The 15,805-nt window shown below is 36.3% G+C and overlaps 1 protein-coding gene across 5 annotated transcripts in view; it reads right to left on the bottom strand.

The window, feature by feature from the left end:
* The window catches only part of ARHGAP21 (Rho GTPase activating protein 21), a 107,817-nt gene that overhangs the window by 9,712 nt on the left and 82,300 nt on the right, over nucleotides 1-15,805 (bottom strand). For 4 of the 5 annotated variants that reach the window (XM_085227264.1, XM_085227265.1, XM_031553860.2 and 1 more), the window contains 10 exons: nucleotides 5,103-5,261; nucleotides 4,846-4,948; nucleotides 4,718-4,754; nucleotides 3,931-4,056; nucleotides 2,901-3,185; nucleotides 1,776-1,840; nucleotides 1,544-1,692; nucleotides 555-697; nucleotides 268-423; nucleotides 84-162 (listed from right to left, as the gene is read on the bottom strand). In XM_085227264.1, the coding sequence (XP_085083390.1) occupies nucleotides 84-162; nucleotides 268-423; nucleotides 555-697; nucleotides 1,544-1,692; nucleotides 1,776-1,840; nucleotides 2,901-3,185; nucleotides 3,931-4,056; nucleotides 4,718-4,754; nucleotides 4,846-4,948; nucleotides 5,103-5,261 (1,302 nt within the window). The remainder of the gene's footprint in view (nucleotides 1-83; nucleotides 163-267; nucleotides 424-554; nucleotides 698-1,543; nucleotides 1,693-1,775; nucleotides 1,841-2,900; nucleotides 3,186-3,930; nucleotides 4,057-4,717; nucleotides 4,755-4,845; nucleotides 4,949-5,102; nucleotides 5,262-15,805) is intronic. The other variant, XM_085227266.1, reaches the window with a different exon arrangement.

Genomic DNA, 15,805 nt, shown 5'->3' with positions numbered 1-15,805 from the left:
ATTTTCTCTCAAATCATCTGAAAGTTTCAAGACAACTGTTCAACAGTAGCTCATAAAAAAGAAAGCTAAGGTAAACAACTCACCATTGGTGAAAAGGGGTTCTGGGAGCTTTCTGAAGAAGGATTTCAGCAAACTGCTTATGACATTCAAGTCTCGCCATTTCTAAACATTTAGAAGAAAATGAGATAGTCTTTGTATTTCTATAATCATAACGTAACTAGAAGTTTTCAGAAGCTCAAAGTGGAAACGCTGTGACTGAAGACTTACATCATCATGAACATCTATGTCAGTCATTCCTTTGTTGAGCTCCTCTTGCATACTGGAGATGGCAGCATTATTTCCAGGAACTCTGTAAATACCTGTGTACTCAAGACCTCTTTCTTCAACTAGTTTGCAGCATATATCAACAATCAATGGGATATACTGAAGAAAAAAACATTTTGTATGTATATATATATATATATATATCTGTATATACACACACACACATTCTTAAAGTATACATGAAAAAAGCATTTAAAATCACACTGGAAAGAAAAACTATTCTTTCATACTTTGTTGGTATGCGCTGGGGGGCAGTCATCTAGTCTGACACCAAATGTTCCTACTGCAGATGGCTTCTTTTCAAATGTCTTCCTCATAATGCTTGGAATGCCTTTCCTCCATGTCCCTTTGTCTTTCGGTGGGCTTGTCTCATCTTTTTGTTGTTAGTGTTATATAAGTAAGAAAGCAAAGAAGACACATCAAGGCATTTAAGGCAAAAAAGTTACTACAAATACAGGTAACATTTACAAAAAAAGAAAACAGTATGTCACTATCCTTTCTTGTTTTTAACCTTTTTTCCTGGCCCAGTTTCCCACAGCAACTTGCTAATGCATCTGAATATACCCATACTCAGAAAAAGCAAGTAGGTAGACGATACGGTGGAATTTTATCATTCCAAGACTAAATATACATGAGTTACAATAAAAGAATAAAATCCACAACATTCCTTAAAGTAAGATTACATCACTACTGAGTGACAATACAAAACAGCTATGAAATTAATACAGCCACACTAATATTTGACATTGTGCAGACCTACTTTCAGTAATTAGCAGATTTCAGGTGCTCCAAATCTGTCCCCAAAGGGACTCAAGCACTTTAGAATATTATTTATACAGAATCAGATTAAAAGTTCAGTTGAACTCTTTACTTCCATTATACAACTCATGTAACACATTACAATTCCCATTCACCCTGTTCTGCAAGTTTTCTAATACAACAGTACTTCTTACTCAACTATTTTTGGAAATACTATTTCAGTAGATTTAGAATTTACCTAACACCTGCAATTTACTTACATAATCTGCAGCACAGAAATGAGTAAGAGAATCTTTGCTAGGGATATATACACCTGCAGCTATAATGACTAGTTCATATTTGGTCTTCACAAACTCATATTCTTGAGTTTGAAAAATCTGAATAAAGCACCTTGATAGCTTCATACTAGGGCAATGAGGAACTAAAGAAATTATTAAATAAAAGAAAGAAACACGCAAACCTTTAGTGAGAAGCTTCCTCTCCGACTCATCCTTGGGAGAATGTGGACTCTGGGTCCTCTGATCTGCTTTAGTTCCAAGCAGAGTCTGCCTGATACTTAGGCTCTGACGAGGTGTTTTGGGAGATGGCTCTGTTTTGCTGCTTGAAGAACTGAAGCAAGATACACTACTTAAGTAAAAAGAAGCTAGATAAGCATACATACAAAAATTACTGGCAGCATGTAATTTACCTACCTCATCATGGTACTGTATTCTTTAATCCTTCGGCTAATTAGGTCTCTACTAGTGACACCAGTGTCCTATAAAATGAATTGAGATCTAATTTATAATCTTACAAAATACAACAAACAATTTTTACTTTCAGAAAACATTACTTCCTCCCATCAACAGAACACATACGAAAAACAACATTTCAGTACACTTAAAACTCTAGCAGGCAGTCCTTTCAAACAATAAACACAGAACACTTGAAAACCACAAGGAAAACTGAAGTGAGTAATTACACATTAGATGTTACTATTTTCAAAGCAGTAGGTAAGTGATTAAATCATGTTAAACTGGAAATTACTTCAAGTAGTAAGAACATCAAGTAGTAAGAACTTCAAGTAGAAAACATGCAAGTCAACAAAACCTGCTATGAAAAAAAATCAAATCTTACATACACATAGTAGTCATACAGTTACTACTACACATACACCTGAAACGGCCCTGAATTCAAAACATGCTTGTATCCATCTAATGACACATACACTTTATGTATATATATATTATATTACATATATGGTTATTCTGATAATTATTTCAGAACTAAACGGATATGCATGCCCACAAATATGAAAACATTCCTCTGTTGTTCATCACTGAAATGAAAATGCACTGAAGATCATTTTAGGACAGATATTATATGTTATATATAACAGCATATACTTGCTTTGTATTTAGCATTAACATTCAACTCATAAAAACATCAACATTTAATCAAAGAAATGAACATCCTTCAAAGTTTCGATTTTTAATTACTGAGAAAATTATCACACCATACAACTGCACATGCTACTTTACAATGCAAGTCTGATAACTGAACATTGGCTCTATACTACAATTACTTTTGATTGATACATTAGGGATTTTTATTATCTTAATATAAAGCTTTTCTATAGTCAAATCAGCAACTAAATTAATTCATTTATTTCAAAATACTGATAATGAGAATACAGTCATGCTTTAATAAAAAAACAAACTCAATATACTTACCCAACTACCTTGCCTATCACATATTCTTGTATGCTCCTGCATAAATTTTGATCAATTGTTTAATCACAAATTTTGCCGTAGTATCAAAAATAATATAACAATTACCTCATCATTTAAATTGCTGTTTTCTTGTATTGCTTTAATCCATGCTAACATATTATCTCTGTCCTCAGCTTGAAACAGATACTCGCAGTCTGATGTGGTAAGTCTGAATACATTTTTCCTCTTGGTTTCACAGTATGAGATGTCTATCAAACAAGCATTGATGCTTATAGGTTGTTCTTCTTCTGATGGGGTCATTTGTTCCTTTTTATCCTTGTACAAATAAAGTGAATGACCTCGAAGAACAACATATAATTGTTTCCATGGCCGAATGCTCCCACCAACTCGCTGAAAAATATAAACCAGTACGTAAGTTTGGTTGTTCGCTACAATGAATGTCTCTGGGTTAAGATAAGCTACATCCAGAAGCTTTAAAAACTATCTGTAGCATATTTAAGAATGACCTGCAGAAAGCTTTCACAAAAGTGCCACTCACTAACTGCTCTCTGTCAGAAAATAGAATTGTTAGATAGCCTTTCCCCTCTGATTACCCATTGAGAGTTCAATTGACAGTAACAATGTGACCAGAATTTCACAGAGGCCTTAAGATAAACACAGCAAAAAAATATTTAGTGGATTCTTGCCCAGTCTTCTAAAAGTTATTCACTTTTATATAACAATGTAATTCCACATTCCCACTTATTAAATGTTATCCCATACACATGCAGGAAGTTAATGTGAACTCAACCCCACAATGTTCATAAATACTAGAGCTTCTTATTATTAGCAAAGAGAAAGAAGACTATAAGCTACATTTATCTCAGGATGGATCTTTCTACTTATGTTGTTAGAAAACAGTTTATTTCACAGAAATGCAATACTTTCAAAAGTAGTCTCTAAAAGAAGCTAAGAAATTCATTAAGGTAAATCTTCTAACAAACAGGTCTAAAACTTAGTCTTATTGATGTTCATATCTCAAAAATGTTACTAAGAATAACCAGAAAGCTTCAAGTTCCTTACCTCAGCTTTCCACCAGTTTAGTATTTTTGCCAGGTTAAAAAATAGAATGAAAAGACAAAACCATGAAAGATACCTTTCCTTTGTCTGTAACAAGCTGACGAAAATGAAGCCACCCTTCTTTGGAGGCATCACCAAAGACCTCTGAAGAAGAATCTTTTCGGGAACCAGAATCTTCAGAAGATTTCTGACTGTCTGTGACCTAAAGAGAACACCACAGAAAGAAACGCAGTGTACTTCTAAATAAGTTTCTCTATGATCTTTATATGCAAGATCACATCTATTAGTGTTCAAGAGGCATTTAGATAAAAGATTTAATAACATGATTTAACTTTTGGTAAGATCTGAAGTGGTTGGATAGTTGGACTTGACGTTTGTAAATCCCTCCCAATTGACTACTCTGTTCTTCAACTTTAAAAGCTGGCACCATATTCAGGAAAATGTACCTAAGAATATTCCCCTGGCAAAATATGATATCTGAAGTTCCCATAGGATAATACGAAAGTGATCTTGCCAGTCTCAAGAATGGGACACATACACACACATGATGGGAGTCTCAGACTCTCATTATTAAGCTTTTACTGGAGCATCATAGATATGCTTCAGGCTGAGGAAAATGAAAAATCAAGAATCAAGTGGGGAGCCTACAAAACAACAGACCACGTTTACTTATGTTATATGCACAGCACACAGTAACATCAATTTTAAAAATCAACACAAATTAAGAATAATTTTATGGACAGCAATAGCAATCACATTCATGCATCTTTTAACACATCCCTCTATATGTGTCTGTTGTATAATTCATAACACTTGTCACAGTAATATTTACTATTTTTAAGAATTGTTAAATATTTACTTACCTTGATCCCCTTTAAGCTAGATACATGCTTAATGGACCTGTTGGGACAAAAACAGATATTCAAATGAGGCTTTACAAGCTTAAAAACAAAAAAAATTCTGAATCAACTGACATTTTTCATGAACTTACGATTTTTCCTCATCTCTATAGTCATCCAGTCCTTCATCATATGACTTCGATCTCTCTGGTTTTGTGGCAGGCTGGCTATCCAGGATACTAGGCCTAATAGATTCTATAAGGAAGTAGAAATCTTTTAACATGGCAGAAAACTGACTCACATTTCTACAGTTTATGTTAAGCAGTAAAGAGGTTGCAATTTTCACACCTGATCTCCAGAGAGTTAAAAGAAAAAAGTAGCACGGAAAGAAAATCAAATCACCACTCACCATGATCATGAGAAAGCTGTCGCCGAATTAAAGGAATTGGAGATGTAGGACTGGGAGGAACAGTTGTTATAGCAGGTGCTTGAGAAGCAGATGCAGAAATAACAGCAGAAGCAGGAATGTGTGCAATATCATGGTCAATACTAGGACTAGTCGGTTCATCTACAAAGGTAATATGTCATAATTAACAATAAATGCATTAATCAAATGCTCAAACTAACCGTCTGTCTGAACTTGTCATTTCTGGATATTAGATTAAGTATGAAACATGAAGTCTTTCATACAAACACTGAGGGTCCAATTAATGCATACTGTTAAATGTTTGGGGATTTTGTTGCTTTTTTGTTGTTATTTTGTAAGGTTTTTTTTTTAACAGAAGTCTGTTTCATTTCATGAAGAAGTTAAATCATACATTAGGAATAAGAGCAAAGAAAATTGTATCTTATCATTATGCAATTATATGAGAGAATGAAACAGAAATTGTGCTGACCTCTTGTAATATGATTTTCAAGTCAACTGGTTTTGTTTGTTTGCATGCATATGAAAAACAAACTTGATATTTCAGTAAGTCTAAACTCAAGAGATAGCCAAGTACTACTTCCTAAAATAAAACACGAGCATTCCAAGTATCAGAAGCTTTTTTGGTTTAAATCAGTGTTTCAACAACAAAGTCAACTTGCAAACAAAAAATATTTGAAGTATAATTAATATAGAGAGTACCAATCCTCCCCTCCTCCACACATTCAAATAAAAAAGCAAGTATTCATGTCAAAGATGGCACCACTACATACCAATTATTTCTTCCACTAATTGCTCATACAAACGATTGCATGCCGTACATGCCCAGCACCTCACAGTCTCAATTGCCACACGAGTCATCGTGGAAGAGTCCAAAGAGCTTTAAGTACTTCTACTGTTTAACATGCTTCTGGCAAGATGGAAGAAGCTGAAAGACGCCTATTCGAACGCTGTGAGAAAAGAGCTGTAATATCTTCTAGCACACCTCGGCAGTACGACAGAAATAGTTGTACTTCATGCTTCGGTAGAAGGAGAGGGGTGGAGAGAAGCGAGTCACAAGCAGGGGCTGGACTGCACTGCCATAATGAATACGAATGTATCCTAGGTGCTAAGAACTGCAATATGCAGAGCTTCTGAAAAGCCCATTGAAATCAACAGACACTTGCAAACAGAGGTTTATTCTTTGCCTTGTGTCAACACAACTGCGTAAGCTGCATTGTGCTGTTCTAATGGTCACTAACAGTTCTGTTAAAGGCAGCAGACAAAATCTGGCGAAGTAAGTTTAAAACAAGATGACAAACGATTAAAGTACTGAAAGATTTAGCCATGACAGCCCTACTTTGCATGGAGTTGTTAAATACAGTAATTTTTAAGGCTTTTATTTGTTATTTTCTAAAGCATAATCCTCCACCCCTAAGCCAGCTGCGAAATATGAACATGAATAAAAAGGAAAGCAAAAGAACTCACAGCAAACACATGACATTAAATGCAGATAAATTCTATTTGCATCCAGTGATAAACTGAAGCATCTACAGACTTCTCTGATGCAGCAGCAAGGACAGAGGAAGAACTCAGTTATGCTACGATTTTCCAAACTACAATAGCTCACTGTCCTACTGTCATCTTTTTCATCTGCTCAGCTTCCCTGCAGCAAACCCTGAGAAGCACACTGATGTTGACTAATGAATATTTCCACTCACTGAACAATTTTTCAGATGAATTATTTCAGAGCATATAAACTACAAGTGCTCAGCTGCAACTTAGTTCTGTTACAGACTTGTCTCAAAATGTCACAGGTTCTACTTCAGACACTTGAAATAAACCTGCAGGAGTTGTGAATAGAGAAGCTTAGGCAACACTACACAGCAGCCCACAGCAAAGCTACTTAAACACAAGATTTTGTCTGCAAGAAACAGTCTAAGTACTTGAAAGTAACAAAAATTATTTACATTTCAGCGAATTTGATATTTGAATCTTTAGAGGTACTTTCTGTAAGTTCTGAAAGCTCTGCGTCAGAATTTTTAAAGCCTGCAGTATGAAACAACAAAGAAAAATGAATCTTTTGGGTACATATATACAAATATTTGTAACAGTGAGAGTCCAATTCTTTCAGCAACGCTGATGTTGCAGTGTATTACAAAAGCACATACAGAGCACACCTCCAGTGCTTTCAGTGGAAGAGGACAGAGGAGATTACGTGGTTACAAGACCTATGATATAAAAACGCTTCTGTAATTGATGTCTCTTGCTGTATTAAATGTTATTGCTTAAAACAGCATGTTGGCTATTACTTTATTCCTTTATTCTAACAGTGAAGAGGGTGCCACTTGATGAGACATGCTGCTATTCTTGGATGAGAACAACAGCATGGACTCCAGCAGTAAGTGGCCATGGAGCTGAGGTGAGTTTAGAATTGGGACCATGGGCATCTCTCTAATCTCAAAAGGCCTGTGCTGTGGATGCCCTAAATGCACAGCTTCACACCGGACAGAGATCAGAGCTGTGGCATTCTGCAAATGGAGCAGCAACAGCCAGCATGGATGCACAGTTAGCTTAGTACAGCTCTCCCAACAAGTCTGGACATGGATACTACAAGAAGCTCATCCTGCTTGTAAGCAGTACATAGATGAGCAACAGAATCCTACTCTGGGACCACTTTTCCCCTCTGCCTATAGACAAAGATTAGCACAAATCATCCCTGATGAGCACATCTGGATGCTGTCCTAAATGGAACAGACACCACCCTCATGGTGAAAAGCACTTTCCTGCTATCACAATCAAACTAGTTCCCTGCTCAGCTTCATAACTAGGAAGACCATGTAATTAATTTTCGTTTTTCCAATAGGTCATGAGTGGCTTTTGCATATACTAAACAGATTTACAAGCACACGCATTTATAGCAATTTTCTTGAATTACCAGTATATAGTAAGATTATCTACAACATTCCTTAGACCAATGCACTTCAGCATCAATTTATGCCACATGAAGAATGCTTCAAGAATGATTCAAGATCATTTCTACATGGGTAGCAACTCATCATCCCATTTCTTAGGTGAACAGAGAATGAAATTCCACTCATATCACAGTCAGGATAATAAATCATCACAGTTACTTAGAGAAAATAAAGAAGAATAATAAATTCTTCAATGCTTTACTTTCTTTTTCATGTGCAGAAGTGTTTAATGCAATGTATTGCCTCTGTTAAAAAATATGCACACTTATTTGCCAGTTCTTTACGTCAAAATTCCTATTTTCCAGTTTAGAGAGGAAAATAACAAAAAAAAACCCTATTGTAAGTTTTCCTAAGACTAAAAATGGTCTCCCTTAAAAATATAAGAACTTCATTTCAATTCTGACAAGTTACATATGACACTGATCATTTAATGATATGGTAAAGACTGCTCCTGAGACATGCAGTCAGGCACCTCAATACACGTATCTTCCTGCTACAAACCGCCCGTTTTCATTCCTGCACACACTTAAAATATACTAATGGATGGTGACAATTTGGTTAATTACAATAAAAAAGGAAGACAGGATTAAACTTCACAACATGATTACAGCAAAGTAGAAAAGAAAACACTGATAAATGTAATATTCCATTTGCCATCAGTGATTTGAAAAGTTTGTTCTACATGCTTCCCATGGAGGCATGCAAGAAGGAGAAACAAATACCTATTTTCCAACGTTAGACAAGCAAGGGTACTTCTGTTTCCTCAGCAGAGCTGAAATCCTCAAAACGATTCCTTCCCAGTTTCACGCAACCAAATAACCAAATCAGTGAGCAAGCAGCCCAGGGACAGCTTGGTGGGCACTAACACCAGAGAAGCAGAATGAGGCCACCCAGTACCCTAACTGAGGTAGAAGTGGAGCAATTGGGCTAATTTCCACAGTGTCAGAAGCTCCCAGTGATGCTCCTTATTTCACAGTGGATCTAATCGCTGCAGGAGTCAATCCTGATGTTGTTTCAGAAAGAGGCAAGCTTTAATAAGACTGCAAATGATATCACTGGTACAAGAGGGGAATTCCACGGCTGAAGGTTACTCATGGCAAGCTTTTATATAATGTGAGTGATTATAGAGCAAACTGTGATGTATGCCATGCAAGTTACTGCCTGCTGACTCAACACACGCAAACACTGCCACTGCTGTTCAATTAAAACAAAGAGATAGCTACATAGAACCTTTGTATTTTGACTTTTCTCCTAAGTGCTTGTCATATTTGTCCCTTTGAGTTTCTTCGATAAACCAATGAGCCTGTTCCCACAAAAGCCCTCACAGAGCAAGGGAGGACATGTGCTGCTCAGCAGTCAATGCAAATGACTGCACAAAATGCAATGAGGCGTGCAGAGCAAACAAGCCAGAGGAAAAGCCACACACATTGTCTTCAGTTTGTCATTATAGGGATTGATGGTGTCCCTTCAGTTGTCTGTAATAAAGAGGGTAAAGCCTTCAGAAGTACTTCCAGTTTTACTTTTCGTTTGAGGAAAGAATGTGAGTAGCACTTGTTCCACATTACTATGAAGCAAACTAGGACCAGACATCAGAAAATGATCTTTACATGCTGACAGCATTCCCAACAGAAGGGCAGATACTGCTTGTATACACAAGAATGCAAGTACACACCTGGTGAGCAGCAACAGCCAGCCTTCGTGGAGAGCCCTTCAGTGTAAGAACATTTGTAGGAGGTAAGATACAGAAGATTTCTTAAAAACAGGAAAAGCTCCAACTACAGTTAACTTGTGTTAGCTGATTTGCTAACTGAAGCAGAAAGAAATTTGTGCACAAAAACACGTTTGTGCTGCTATGCACTTGGAGATTATGGACCTTCAAAGGGAGAGCACTCATACACAATGTGTATTATCCAAGAAAAATATTCATAATATTCTGGATCTTCAAAGACACAAACTTAACTTTCCATAGAGTGAATTCATTAACTACAGTGGCAGAACTGGTGATTTCCAAACGGAGGCTTACAAAGGTGAAGCGTGACAGAGGATGTACCATCTCTGCCCTGTGGATGAGGTCACCTCGAGTTTCCTTGCTGGTGACTGGAAAAAAAAGTCACTTCCAAAGCTAAAAATCAGCTTTCGTATTTAGCACCCTTCAGACCTAGCAGTGTTGCAAGCAGTATCTCAATAGCTCAGAGGCCCCTTGCTTCCAAGAAACCTATGAAGAAGCTGAATTTAAGCTGAATACAGATGTACTAATATTGATCTACCTATTCACAAACTTCATTTTCCTTAAAAGTCTGTCAGGGAGACAGTCAAATGAGAAGACCACATATACAATTTCATCTGCATAGTGAAAAGGCCAGAAATAATCAACAAAATAAAAATGTTTCACTCAGTCAAAAATGAACTAGATCAAACTAACTCTGCTATCATACAAATAGCACAACAAACTGATATATGACTCACAGAAGTGGCTTTTAATTGCCTATCTCGAAGCAAAGCATTGTCAAGACTTGCTCCTCTTCATGCTCTAAGAAGGTTTTGCTGGTTAAGATTCTGTTGTTTGCTAGTTTTTAAGTACTTGCAATGCTGCCAGCACTGATTGTCTTTACAAAGAACCACTTCACATATCTACTTTACGTAATTATCCTCATGTAGCCAAACGAACATAATGGAAACATGTCTGCATGCTGATCACATTCATTTTAGTAAGCCACAGAAACAGGGCTGGAGCAAGAATCCCGGATCATCAAATCCAGTCTTCCATTAACGCACTTGTGTAAATAACATATTTATTGTAGTGTTGGAGTTTCTCTAAAACAGAAAAAGGTTTCCCTATATTATTCCTCATGTAAGATCTGTGACAACATGTTATTTATTTCAGTGTTAAGCAAGTAAACATATAGCAATCCATGTCTACAGAGTAATAGAAAGTATTACAGAGTAGTTCTAAAGGTCTCAGCTCACACTATTATCCTGCCACATGATCAAAAAACGTACGATTCTCAATATACGTTTTTTTGGTCAAAAACTCTTACAGCACTCCCTTGTTACCTGTCATTATTATTTTACATTATAATGATATACTAAGATTTGTTTCAAAAACATTAACCATTTACCAAACAAATCTGATGCTCCCATTTCAATCAAATTCTGCTAGAAGTTACAAACATTTGATTTCGAATTTTAAGTTTTAGTTAAAAGTGAGTTTTTGAGTTACACAAACATTTTAAAATGGCATTTTAAACACTAATTTGTAATTCTGTGTTTTGGTTCTTTAATTTCAGAATACCACAATGATTCAGAAATTGTTCTTTGCATAAGATACACGGAAATGTTCAGCCTGGAGCAACAGCAATTTGGCAAGCCACACTGTAAAACTCCGAAAAAAATAGAAGATTGATGCTTACCTTAGAAACACTGGTGACATGTCTAAAGCTGTGCCAGTGCTATTGCTTAAATAATGAAGCAATCGTCCCTCAAAAATGAACATGTCAGCTCTTGTTTCTATTGCCACTACATTTCTATACTCATGGATTGGAATAGTTAGCCAATGATTTGTAGGAAGAACTAAATCACAGTGGCTAAAGATTTCTGTATTCACCTTGAGTACTAACAGCTTTTGCTAAAACTAAAGCTTCCTTAAAACACATCTATCAACCATCCACATTCAGCCACCATTTGCCCGTAAGGTATTCATACTCGATGGGTTGACAAGCAATGATATCTGCTGTTTAAGTCTGAGATTTTCAGTTTCTCTCTGCTAGATGCATTTCTTAGAGTAAAAAAAGAACATGTATACCCTCTCAACTACATCCTAATTATATGGGGAAAATACTCCAAACCTTTCCTATTCCTACGTAACTTTTTTCACAGTGTGCTGCACAAATATACATAAATTCAATTTCTAGTTCCTAACAGCATTTGTATTTATATTATCTTCTTCTGAGTCCAAAGTGTTTCCAGAGAAGGGCTTTGAGATAAAAAGTACAGTACATATTTAATTTTTAAAAAAGGCAAAAAAAATCACTCTTTCACAAGTTCTTGGCATTGAGAAAGTTAAAATCTATACACCTCTACTTTCAGCACTGCAGAAGTAGAATGCCACCATACTAACAGAAAAGTGATTGAACAGTTCAACTAAAGCTAGATATTTTAGAATCTAAAAGGTTTCATCCCCTAATCCCAGAAAGCATCTGGGAGCACGCTGAAATTTCATTTGGCTGAGGAATGCTGTCAAGTGCAGGTGGTTGGAAAATGAAAAGGATCAACATGAAGTACGCTGGTATCTGTGTTGCATCAGACAGGGAGAGGACAACTTATTTCTATGGTACTTTGGTGTTACCTGGCTCATCTTCTATCAGTTATTCATAAATTAATAGCGAAATGAAATGACCTGAAAATTTTCTAGGATAAGGCCGTACTAGATATTTTCCAAAATGGGACCACATCTCTGAGGAAAAGTCTGTTAGTACTTATGTGATATTTCTGCACACTTGAAAATAAGAAGACATAATAGGAAAAACTATAAACGTCACTGATCAGAAGAATCTAAAACAATGTTTTAACTTAGATCAGAGATTTTAAATACATCCATTAAAAAGTTATTTTTCATGTGATAACCCACTATGAAACCTATGATGAAAAGAACATTCAGGAAACATCACTGGCCAAGGCATTAAACTACACTGGTAACTAAAGACACCAAATCAGTTTCTCCATTGCTGGCTGCAAGTCATAGGCATGCATACCAGACACCTAAGAATTATATTAAAATAATTTTTTTCTGTGTCAACTCTTTCTCTTGTAGTTAAAAAAAGTTAAGTAACAATTTCCATTCAAGTGCTGGTTGACACATCCAAAATTACCTTGTAGATCAGAAATGTATTGTTTCTTTCCTAACAGAGAAATTGCATATAAATTCTAAGTCTGAAAAATATACATTAAACACTGTAACTGCTAAAATAATCACTGGCAGAGATGGTGGTATTCTCACTGATCCAGAGAACAGATGAGTTTCTGGTTAAAGGGAATAACCTATCATTAGACTAATTGCTATAGCATGAAACAATAAGATAACATTTCAAGAACAGAGCCCTTCTTTGGACCTGAAATAGAAACAGCAGCTTTCAAATCTAAACACAATAGCCTGTATTTAGTAGCACACTGAAAGTACTGAAGCTTGCAGTGCCAGGGTGTAGAACCAGCAACTTTTTCATTCCCCAGGAATACATATGCTTGCCTGAAGAATTTGAGCACACAATATGTTAATTTTTTTCAAATCTACTTTTCTTACAAAGGATATTACTACATCTACCTACAAATCTTGCTCTGAACAGCAGGCATCTCTTTTCCATCAGCAAATAGAAAACTAAATTTAATCTCCCTGCTTCAGTACAGCACTTTGTGGAAGGACCAGTGTCAAAAGGCAGTTCTCCAGCACATCACCATAATCTCAGCAAGAAACTGCCAGAAGTAAGCTTGATGGAAAGTCTGCTCAGCTTTCTGTGTGTGGTGCAAGGAATCATGGAACATAGAAAGAGATGCTTGCAAAATGTTCCTGGCTCAATTTCCTACCAAATTATGATCTAGTCATATCCACTTCTTTTAATGCAGTTGCCAGCAGCAAGGTAAATCACAGAATGACTGGATTGGAAGGAACCTTGTATCTTCACTCAAAGTAATATTCTCTCAACTGCCAGATAGAATGAGAAAAAAAATCCCAGCAATTTTCCTTCAAAAGAGTTAAAGATCTTTTAACTGCATTTCAAAGTAGAACCAGAGTTTTATCTTTCTGATAAGAGCCAGTTAAGCTTATAAGTGAAGCTGTAATTAGGCATAATGATAGTGGAACAAGCAAATTTAGAATCAGGCACATTAATTCTAACTTCCTAAGACACCCAGCCTTAACAGCATTTGACAGCCTTCCTTATGAAGGGAGGGTTATTTCATTCTGAGTGTGCTGGAGCTACAGTGGAAGTTTTCCAGAGCTCCACTACCAGCACAAGGATTTCCCAGTCAGGAAGGCAACGCTGAGTGCTGCTGTGGCACGCAGTGCTGGTGCTCCAGCAGCACCACTTCATATTTCCGTACCGCTCAGGAGGTTCAGTTCAAGAGACTAAGGAGCACAAATGCATCCCCAGATCACACGTGGTATTAGGCCAAAAGAGTGTGATGGAGAGTTATGACTTCCTTTCTTCTGAGCGGCTCAGCCACCACTGGAATGAAGCACAACTGCCATGCTGAAAGCTTCTTTGAACTCTCATCATTACATTCCTCTAAAATCTGGAAGCAAGCCACAGGACTAAGAGTTCATGGCACATCTTCATTTAAATCAAGCCCAATCTTTTCAACACATTCTCCTATCATAAAGGGGACTGATCTGACTTTTACACAATTCAAATTACATAGGGTCAGAAAACTCCCAGCAAGCACTCTAAGTGAGTACAAACAGCACACACAACTTAATCAAACATTAACATTGACTTTAGGCATATAGTTTCAGAAAACACGCGTAAAAACTGGCTACATGCCTAGCAAACCTACACTAATGCTGGAAGAAAGATTAATGGAGTCTTGAGAAGAGTTCAAAAGTAATGATGCATCCAGTAATAATAATTAAAAAAAAAAAAAAAAAAAGGATCTATACACCTCTCATTCAACAGGGAAAAATATATGAAAACCATCTGCCAGCTCTTGAAGAAAGCATTTTTGTTAATTGTTAAAATTCTGTCAGAAGAATGAAATATTGCATCTTGTTTCATATTTCTATTCTACAAATCTCCTTCAATTATTTCAGTCTTTTAGCAGATAACATAGATAATTTCAGGGGAAAAAGTCATTCTACAGATCCGTATTACAAGACAACTGTGCTAAAGCAAGAAAGCTCTAACTCCCTTTAACAGATCCCAATACTCTTTGATGGTTTTATGGATTAGGTTTTCACATACATAACTTTGACAATCAAAATTCAGTATTTTTAAAATACTTGTTATACTAAACTCAAGAAAACACACATATAAATCAACTTGTGTGGAAAATGGTCTGCACAGACCTGGACTCCAAAGGATGAAACCAGTCACGACCAAAAAAGCCAGAAGACATAGACACTGAAGTAGAACAGAAACTCACTTTGTCACTGAGACTCTCTTCTGCAGATGATTCCACACCCTAAACCTTTTCCCTGATTGTTTTTTTTTGCTACTACTTACAATCCTTCCATAGGCTAAAGATAATTTGGAAGAAAAAAGGAAAAGTGCTCAGACTATATGATTCAAGATCTACAGAATTCCAACACTTCTTATACCACAGCCCACAGGCAAATTTTTGCTTCTTCTGCTTTCATATATCTTTTAATTCACAACCTTATTAGGTTATTTACTTGCAAATTCACCTCATTTTTCTGATATTCTTTCACCTGAAACAGCCTTCATTTCTACAAAGCCTCACCTGTTTCAGAAAGCTTTCTCCTTACCTTTTCAGCTGTCTAAAATCATTTTTTTTTTCCTCACAAATTGCCGTTACATCCCTATTCTCCCTTTATTGGATTACATGTTTTATAGTGTAAAGGTAAATATGTTCCAAAAGGCACTGCAACTGCTAGGTGTCCACACAAATAACATCAGAGCAGTAAGTGGAGTGATCACCAGTTACATAACAGAGACTTCTCCAGGGGGTTGAGGAACATTCTAGAAAAATTAAATCACAGTAGAGTTTTTGAAACTGATCCAAGAT

This window comes from Meleagris gallopavo, chromosome 6 (genome assembly GCF_905368555.1).
Source record: "Meleagris gallopavo chromosome 6, MGAL_WU_HG_1.1, whole genome shotgun sequence".
NCBI classification, from domain to species: Eukaryota; Metazoa; Chordata; class Aves; order Galliformes; family Phasianidae; genus Meleagris; species Meleagris gallopavo.
The sequence above is the reverse complement of the archived record's forward strand: the minus strand, read 5'-3'. Positions and strand labels throughout refer to the sequence as shown.